A 9,926-nucleotide genomic window follows, 5' to 3' on the forward strand; every position below is an offset into this window, starting at 1 on the left:
TAAACCTCTTTCTGCTCATTAGCCACCAGCCCAGGAGAGGATTCCTGTAGGACTTTGGCTCTGTAAAAATGAGCCACCTACTGCTTGACTCCCTAGTTTGGTTCAAAGGTGTAGTGCTATTTTTCTTATTACCCCATGGAATTAGAGGCCTAAGAGACTGTCGGGCTCTAATTCTTCATTCCTGAGAGAGTCGTTAACTCTTATTTGTACAAAATATATTTTTCAAGGGCTGAATTATCACACTTTGGAATGTTTAGGAGCTGACTGCACGTATGAGAGCCTGTATTCAAAAATTAAAGCGTACCTGTCAAAGATCCTGCAAAGATTGGCATTCTTCTGCAATCTGAACCAACAAGTCATGGTCCCCAAGTCATAGCAGAGCTGACTAAGTCTCAGGAAGTGTGTTTGCTTGGATTCTCATTCAGGTTATACTCACATTGGTACTTTTTTTTTGTTTTCTTTTAAGATTTGGTCCACTTCTTTTGAGCCTTCAAGTAAAAGACCAAGATTTTCATCGCTCGATGTAGCAATGCTACAAATTGGTAAGGCTGACATCAAGTTATACGACTTGTTTCATTTTCACCCTACCTTGTGTACCGTCCAAGCCTACCCCTGGGGTTCTGTACAGATTATTGCAGGCACAGGACGAGGCGGCATCTGGGAAGACTTGAGCGTGACCTCTGTTTCTTACCTGCATCCTTGCATTGCTTCTGGAGTGGGGCCGGGCATTTATCTTGTCATCTCAGTACCAGAGCTGCCTTGGATGCAGTCCTTCCATTCTGATAGGTCCACTGTTAGCTTGCCAGAAGTAAATTGTTTTCAATGCTTCTTTTAGGTAGTAGATCCCGAGAAGCCTTTTGTATTTCAGATTTTGGCTGGCAATACCTTGTGCGCACAACTTGCTGTAGTTGCCGGTGTGAAAACCTGAAAATGTCCTCAAGTGACATAACAGAAATAATATGATGATGTGAGAGAGAAAATGACAGTTTATCTTTGTTGAAGCTCGTTACTGTAAACTCATGAACCTCTTCAGTTTCCTTTTAGAGTTCCTGATGCCTTATGCTCTTCCCTCGTAGGTCAGATGCCGTGTGGAACCCATGCTCACCTGACGAAGGAACCACTATCCCATCCTCACAAGATAATTCCACGTCTGAGGTAAAAATCCTTCTGTTTTCTTTGACTTCTTCCCCAAAAGGTTTACTGCCTATGGTAAGGGAGGTCTCCAGCTGCTTCCCCCCTGAAGAACCAATTTTCAACTTTTTCTTTAAACCCAGCTACTTAATTGACAGAGGATATTAGCTAGAGATTAAAGGTCTGCGGTAAGAGGAAGTGTTGAACTTGAGAGGAGGCTGAGGACACAATCAACAGCGTATCTTCATCTGAAAGTCATGAACATCTCGTGTCTGTCTCCATCATCATCGGTGTACGTGCTTGACAAAGTAGTTGGTGGTGGAGGTGCATATTGGAATGTTCTCTGGATACCATTTCTTTTGCCGTTGATGTTTTCAGCACAATCCGGAACGGCAAACAGAGCATCAAATCTGCTCCAGACAGCTTCTTACCCCTGAGGCCGCCCATTAAGGAGTGCGCTGCGCCAGAATCCGCCACTTCAGATGAAAATCCATATCATGAAAATGATACAGAAAACAGTTTCTCATGTAATTTTGTGTGCACTGAGTTTAAGCGCACTGCATTTGAGAGCGGGTCAAGACTCTGCTTTGGGCGTCTAATCTGCCAGTCGTTGCTTATTGTGGTTTGGCTCATATTTTGGAGCAGATCTGGAGCATGAGAAAGAGATTCCTTTCAGAGGAAGCTAAACCAGAGAAGGTTCCTGGGGAACGTGTCTAATGCACTCCAACTGCTACTGAGCATATAGTCCCTGAGGTCAGAGCAGGGCAGGTCTGAAGTAAAATGTCCCAGCAGTGTGGATGTTGTGGACATTGCCATTCTCACTGTCAGCATAATCTTTAACAAATAGATTGAGCAGAATTGGTCAAGGCTGGTTGAAATGAACGCTGTCTTGTCCCGCAGAGTAAAGTGGCCTCCTCAGGTTGATGCAGATATTTGTCGGATGTGCAAAGAATATTTTTTTCTTTTCAAAGAAAAACCCCAAAAGCCACCGTGAATTGGTATACACTGATAACAAATGCCCCACATATAAAAATTGTGATTCTCCTCTGTTGTTCTTTCCTGCCCCAAAGTGTTCAAGCCTCCTCTAAGGAACCAGTGACGACTGTGAGTCACCTGGAAGAACCAAAATACGGAGGAGAGGTCTATCCACGTCCAACACTAAGGACCGGTGAGTATCCCCATGATTCCAATCCGTTCCACTTTGTAGGTAGACTTCAAATCGGAATAGGGCATTTCTTATACACTGGCAGATGATGTTCAAAGCGCTTGCCAGAATTCAAACTTCCTGACCATACAGTCAGCATTCAAAGTTTTTCTTTTTTTTTTTAATTATCACTCAGAAATGGAGAGCTATGTACATCCGATGGTGACTGAAAGTCGACTTCTTGTTTTCTTACTACTGCTTTCCTGTGCAGGTGTCGAATGTATAGATGTTTGCTGCCCGCAGTGGTCGCAGAGAGGTGATACGATCAGGTAGAGTCTCTTTTAATGTAGTAATGAGTAGCTACCTTGCGGCTCCGGAATTGCTCGCAAGCCAGTTGCATCTCCAACACAGCTGCCATGTGAGAGCCGTGCTGCGTGACAAAGAGGGTTGTGCTGGTGTGGTGTTTGCTGTGGGAAGAAAGCCAGTAAGGGTGCGAGTGGTGGCCGTCCCAAGTTGTCCTTGGATGTGCAGAATCCGTTTTTGTTTGTGAGTCGTTCTGCCGAGCCATCAAGGAGCTGACATTTCATTTCTTTCACTTGGAAACTCGCATCCTGAGCATAAGGATTAGAGAGCTTGTAAAGCCTGGTGGGACTTGAGGCAGTTTTTGGGACTTAGAGGATGCGTGGGGTTTGACTAGGAGGGGGAAAAAAGCAGCGTGCGGTTGGGTTTGAGAGGCCAGCAGCCTCTCTCAAAGGGGTCTTTTGGTGACAATGCGAATTCTTGTTTTTGAAGCAGGGACATATATCTGGACAACTTTAATGTCTGTGTATTTGTTTGCTCTTCAGAGTCTGTGTGGTTTGAATGACAATCCTCTCCAAATGGGGATAGTCACTCTCTTGACTGGCCTGTAGAAGGCAAGTAAACATCCTGTCGCTGTCCCATTTGGAATTCAGTGTGCTGGCCTTAGTTTCCCGAAGCTCACTCTGTTTGGATGCAAGTCTAGTTGCAGATGTTCCTGTTACACCTTGCAGTAGAACACCCAGCGTGCAGTGTTTATCAGCAGTAGATCACAAAGCACTCGATAGAGGAAGTGCTGGTTGCTTCTCTGTTTTCTAAATAATGCAACTGATAAAGAGAAGGAAAAGGAGTCTTGTACAAGTAAATGGGAAAAAAAAAAAATTGCAAAGCTCCCAGCTCTTCATTCTATCCCAGTCCTGCTGCTAAGAAAGAATGGTGCTGGACGTTGAGGCGATATTGTCACGTGTTGATGTGTGCAACTGGGGCTGTAGTCAGAATAAGCCTTGAAAAAGCCTTTCTTGTCCAGAAGGTGAATTCCTGAGAATTCCATGGGAGAGGACAGATACAAAGCTCACTTCTCTCTCTCCCTCTCCTGGCAGGTACTGCACACCAGAAGAAAACTCTCAGGAAGAGGAAGGAGCAGCGAAACAAACCATCGCGGGGGTAAGCTTGCGTTATTCACAAGGAAAATAGAGCTATTTGTGATCAGAAACTTCAGCACTCTCCACTTCACGTGACTTACTCAACAATATCTGTATTTGCCCAGGTTGTTTTTCCCCGGGAAAGCGGGAGCGTTATTTGATGAGTAGCGCTATGGCAAAGTGTTTTCCGCTACCGTTAATTTTGTTTCTGGACTATTAGGAGCACGCTACACTATAGCATTTTGATTCTTCCCCTTTCATGTGTTGGGTATAGCCTCAAAATCTTTACTGCACAGCCTTAGTTGACCTGCAAAGCTGGACTGGGGTGTCTTTAGTCTTGCTGGGATGGGAAGTACATCCCTGACTTCCATCTCTGGTCAGGATTGAGGTCAAAAATAAAATTTTAATCATGGAAATCATAAATAGTAGTCTCACTCTCAACTTAATACCTACACGTGGAGGCTTTGCTGGGGTTCTTAACGCTAGCCCAAGCCAAACGAGCTCTCTGCCTCTCTTGCCTCCAAGTGCAGCACTCCATGGGTGCACAGTTGGAATGCAGTCGTCAATAAAAAGTCACTTTGGGGTTTGCTGTTTGGATGTGTGTACAAAAACTCTTCCAGTTTTCTGTCCTGTCCCCAAGCAAACAAATCTGTGCTTGATTGCTAGCTTAATGTCCGTTTGTCTAACAGAGGCAGCATGGAGCTGAAATCTTAGAAGATGCGTTATTCCAAGGACATCCTATACCTGTTCGGTCCAAAAAGTCAGCCAGCCTCGATGTGGAGGAAAAGAAAGTGCCAGGCTTGGGAAAAACAGCGGAACGCTTTCCTCCGCTCACAGAGGTACCACAGCCGACAGTCTGTTAGACAAAAGAGAAGGTTGTGACAGAGCTGCAGGGAACTCCTCTTATTCTCGGTGGTTCTTGAGGCTTTTTGAAATCTGAAGAACTTGCATTGAACCTGTTAGCGAGTGACTGCGGCTGTGACTTTGCAGTGCGAGGGTCAGCACTAAAGCTGGTTTGAAGGATTTCGTGCTCCAGCGCTCCTTCAGTTGTGCTGCCCTGAGGGTTTGTGGGCCTTCTGTTAGCAGGACAAAAATGAGTCCAGGTTGAACACCAGTCTCCAGAGCAGTGCTAACCCGACTCATCCAGTTATATTGGATGTGCCTCTTGTCCTACCGTGGTGATAGAACCTGAAAGATCAGCTTGTGCTGGTCCGTGATGCCGTTCCCCAGGGAGTGGGAGTTCAGTTTCCCCTGCTTGTATGAATTTTGGCTGCTTTTATTCTTTGGAGTTGCAGTCTAATTGAGCTCCCCCCACCTTTTCCTGCCTGTTGAGGATGGACTCGGAAAGGGCGGGCAAATGCAGAGTTTACAAAGTCTGCAGAGTTGATGCTGGGTACAAGGGAAACCGGGTGGTTTTCTTATTTTGCTCGCCCAGATTCAAGCAAGAAGGAGATGCTATTGCAGATCAGAGTATTTTATACCACCATCCGTAGTGGTTTCTTTGCATTCCCCGCTGGGATTGGCTTAAACCTGGGTATTGCGAGGGCCGCGGCAGCACGTGGGAAAGGGGTTTGCCAGAGTTGTGTTCCATTTTCAGCTGCTTTAGCGTGTTTGCTGAGTTTACGGGTTTTATCCCAACGTCCTTGGTGAAAAGAAATGGCAGCAAGCCTGGGCTCTAAAGTTCAAAGTTGGGATGCTGAAACCAACCAAGCAAGGCAAAAGCGCTATCGCTCACTGAGGCAGGAAACCGTCGAAGGCAGTTGCTCTGTCAGCTGAGCTGAATTTACAGGCCGTGTTTCAGTGGAAAGCTGCCCCCAGGTCAGCGTGCTCCATGCGCTGTTTCACAAGTCCTTCCCCATTTAATTGTTCCTTTCAGGCCATGGAGAGAGAGGTCAGTGCCGCATTTGGCAAAGGTGAGCCAGATGAGATCATGAGCAGTGCCTTCAAACTAAAGGTCACTCGCGAAGACATCCGCACGCTCAGGAACCTTTGCTGGCTAAACGATGAGGTAAAACCAGCTGCAGCACAGGGCTAGTCTCACTCAGCCTTTATTGAAAAATACCCCTCTGCCGTGTACAGAAGTCCCGTCAACGTTCTTTGACGACCTCCGTGGCAGAGCCTAAAAACCTCTGTAGAAGTCTTATTTGAGGTGTTGAAGGGTCGAGCGTTTCGGGAAGTTCCGTTACTTCTTGTATGACGCAGCTTCCCGGAGTTCGTCCGGGTTTTTGGTGTGGGGGGCAGGTGTTTTGATCAAACTGACGATGTAGCCCCGTGTGAAATCCTGGGAACAAAAGCTGACAGCTGAGGCTGGAGTTCTCTCCGCTGCGTGCTTAAGGGTGGCCAGAAAAGACATGGTGCTGTATTTTTCATTGGGGAAGGCAGCGTCTTATTTTATACACCTCACGTTTCCTCTTTATGGTACAGGTGGTTAATTTCTACATGGGTCTGCTGACGGAAAGAGGCAAGAAGGAAGGCTATCCAGCGGTCCACGCTTTCAGTACTTTCTTTTATGCCAAACTAAGATCTGGTGGCTACGATGCAGTAAGAAGATGGACCAGAAGTGTTGATGTCTTCAAGCAGGACATCATCTTCGTGCCTGTAAACTTGAAAGCGCACTGGACACTAGCCGTGAGTCCCACGGGCTTTTTCTTTAGAATTGGACGGGGAGCAAAAACTGGCAAGAGAAGTCATTTAGGTGTTGGGGGGTGTGCGGCAGAAGGTTGTGCTTTGTCTAATGGTCACCTTTTAATAACAGGTCATAGATCTCAGGAGGAAGACCATCATGTACTTGGACTCTCTGGGCCAGAAAGGGGACAAGATTTGTCAGACTTTGCTGTAAGTAACCGCTCCGTCACTGCTTTTATGGTGTGAATAAGGAGAGGGATTTTAGATTGAGTCCCTGTAAGGCGACTGCAAGTTTTCACATGGCTTGTAGATAACCAACCCGGAATCTTGGCGTTGCTTGCTGCGAGTTGTCTGGCATCGGCTGCTTATCTGGTGTCACAGCGTCCCCTCCGCCCAGGGTCTGGGGTGCCTGGATTCTGCCACCTTCCCGTGAGAGGCACAGCCAAATCCACCATAGCCCCGTGGCACACGTCTACCGGCTTTGTTAGTTGGATCCCAGTATGTGGGATGAAGGCACACGGTGGAATTATGGCATTACAGTTCCTTGCTTGGTTTGTCTCTTTGTGCTCTGATAACATGTGATTTGGGGCTTTTTGACCTCTCTGAAGCAATGGAATCATTGGCCTTGTTCTTGACCATTAGCTCACAGCCTCTCCCTGTGTTTGTAAGTTTCAGATTGGGATTTTTCCTCAAAATCAGCCTTAAATCAGCTGCTGTGACGATCCTCTGACATTTTACTGTCCTGCCGTTTGTCTTCCTGTGATCCTTCAGCCACTTTATTTTGTTGTTGGCCTAAATTACAGAGATGAAAAGGGATTTTTTTTTCCCTTTTGTTTTAACCAGCCAATACCTGCAAAAAGAAAGCCGGGAAAAAAGAAACCTGGAGCTGAATGTTTTGGAGTGGACTCTTCACAGCATGGAGCCACGTGTACGTGAGCACCCCTTGGGTTTGAAATGGGAACTGTCAGTGCTTCTTTGGGGCCCAGATCCTGGCACGTGACAAAGAAAGGGCTGAGCTGATGTTTCTCGAGGAGTTGATAGTAAAAAGCAGTCCCTAAAGACTGGATTTAAGAAAGGTCACTTAAGAAAAAGGCGGTGCGAACCTCGAGAGGCCTCGCAGGGAGGAGGGCTGCTGCCCCTTCTGGGCCTGCCAAAAATTTGGATTGTAGTGTCTGAGTCCGGGAGGCAGAGGGGAGGGATGGTGTGCAGTGAACTGGGTCTGTTCCTCGTGGGCGGGAGTGGGTATTCGGGATTAGGCAAGTAGGGTCAGGAGTGTGCGGTGAGCGCAGTGTCGGTGTGGGGAATGTGCGCTACTTCCAAGTTGCTTTTCTTTTGAGATAGAGGGAAATCCTCCATCTTCTTTGCATTCCTTAGGAGATCCCTCAGCAGCTGAATGGAAGCGACTGCGGCGTCTTTATGTGCATATACGCAGAGTACATCGCCAGAGAGAAACCGTTCAACTTTAGCCAGGTGAGTGAAGGTCATAAACCCCTCCAAGCCCCTCTCGCCCAGGGACAGGAGCCAGGGAGGTTAGGCAGCAGCTCTTCATTGTGTCCGGGGCAGGGGCTGAGGTTTCGTACCCCGTTTTGGTGCGTAGTTGCTGGGGTCAGAACTTCCAAGTGGCCTGGGCAGGGCAGAGCTGTGGTTCTCCATCCCCGCCTTTGGGAGCTGCTGCCGGTGAGATTCCTCTTGGGCAAGGTACTGCCGCCAGCGGGTTTGGCATATCTGGGCTCGGTATCTTTTGGAGAAATGGCTTCTACCCTTTGACCAGTCAAGACACCGCTTATTTTTATTGATTTCATTTTACACCGGTCTTTTATTAGCGTGCTTGTAAGCTGTCGCGCAGTCAAGTCAATCTGGTTTTGTCGGGTTGTCGTGTCACCCTCTTAGGAGCCGCGTGGGGTGTTGTACCCAAACGGTTGACAGTTCTTAAAGGGAACTTCCTATTAAGGACTCCGCTGGGCGTTTATGCCTGTTTGCCGCCTCTTTCTACCGTGATGTCATTATTTAATGGATTTCTCTTCTCTTTTCAGACTCACATGCCATACTTCCGCAAGAAGATGGTGTGGGAGATAATCCACCAACAGCTGCTGTGACACATGGACTATTAGAGTTCTTATTTTAATTACGTTTCTTAGACCTTAGTTACATTTCTTAGACCTTTAGTTACTTTTCTTAGACCTTTAGTTAGTTTTCTTAGACCTTTAGTTACATTTCTTAGATGAATTTTCCTCTTTAGGTTATGAAGTAGAAGTTAAGATGGTTTGTTCCCCCCACCTCCCTTATTTTGGAGACAGTAACTCTGGGGTTTGGTACACAAGTTTTCCTCTTCAAGTTATGAAGTAGTGGTTAAGACAGTTTATTTCCCCACCACCACCCCCCACCCCACCCCCCCCCTTATTTTGGAGACAGTAACTCTCTTTGAAATTAGCTAACGCACCTTAAGCAAGAGCCAGAAAGATGGGTGTGACCTCGTTAAGGGCAGAGTGAAGAAGGAACATCGTCAACTTCCATGGCTGAGCCGCACGCTCGCGCCTCGCAGCGCACGCGACCACATTACAGACAAATGGGAAACATCTGTGGTGGTGGTTACAGTCGTGTTTGCCCAACTTTCCTTCCCAAGGACAACGTGCTGAACTACCGTCTCCTCAAAGAGAGTTTTCCTCTGTTTCTGGAATATCTACCGTCTCCTTGATTCCTAAAACTGGATTTGTCACGACCACGGAAAGAAAGCGTTTACCATCTCTTGATTTCTCACCAAAGCCCCTGTCCTTTGGGCTGGTTTGGGGTTGTTTGTTTTTTGCTGTCTCCAGGGAGTTATCTAATGTGAAAAGAGAAGTATTTATTTCTTTATATAATATAAATATTTATTTTAATAAAAAGAGCCTTAATGGAAGGAAACTCTCCCTGTGTCCTGGTTTGAGGTAAAAGAGAACCAATTTTGTTCAGTAACTTGGCTTCTTAGCTGGGCCTCTTCTACCAACTGAAATTAACTGCCTATTGTGCCGTCAGCGTTCACTCTCTCAGAGCGATAAGAGCAATGTTTACAGCTGATGCCCAGGCATGGGATGCAGAGAGGCTCTTGCTTATACTTATTGCTATAACCCCCACGGCCAACCAGCTTTGTTATTTGCCCCGTTGGAGGGTCGGAAGCGGAAAAGCATAGTGGGGTCCCACCTGCGGGGAGGAGCGACAGGACAGGTGACCCAAAACTGACCAACAGGGTATTCCATCCCATCTGCCTCATGCTCAGTAGAAAAGGGACCAAAGGATCAAAGGGTTCTTCTACCTGGGGAATGTTTACTTCGCCCTTTGATAATTATGCTGATGTGACCCCATCAGAGCTGGGGCATGGCAACCTTCTGGGCTCTGAGGATAAGGACTGGTACCTTGTTAAGATCGTGATTTTGTTGTTGATGCTCCTGAATGTGGTGCAGGGGTGGTTTCTTGTGAAACATCTGTGCAGGGGGAGCTGGAGGGGACCGTGCGCTGCCGCCACTCAGACCCGCGCAGCCGCTCGGCGATCTGCAGCGGCGCGAACCGCGGCCCCGCCCGGCCCGGCCGCAGCTGTCCCCCCCGGAGCAACG

General features: G+C 47.3%; 1 protein-coding gene across 1 annotated transcript in view; it reads left to right on the forward strand.

The window, feature by feature from the left end:
* The window catches only part of LOC309685117 (electroneutral sodium bicarbonate exchanger 1-like), a gene marked incomplete at both ends in the record, with an annotated part of 920,987 nt that extends 912,552 nt beyond the window's left edge, over positions 1-8,435 (forward strand). Inside the window, one exon of the mRNA XM_082500931.1 lies at positions 8,373-8,435. Coding sequence (XP_082357057.1) covers positions 8,373-8,435 — 63 coding nt within the window. The remainder of the gene's footprint in view (positions 1-8,372) is intronic.
* Between the last annotated feature and the right edge of the window lie 1,491 nt (positions 8,436-9,926).

The sequence above is a fragment of the Vanellus vanellus genome (assembly GCF_965231255.1).
Source record: "Vanellus vanellus genome assembly, contig: HAP1_SCAFFOLD_58, whole genome shotgun sequence".
Lineage (NCBI taxonomy): Eukaryota > Metazoa > Chordata > Aves > Charadriiformes > Charadriidae > Vanellus > Vanellus vanellus.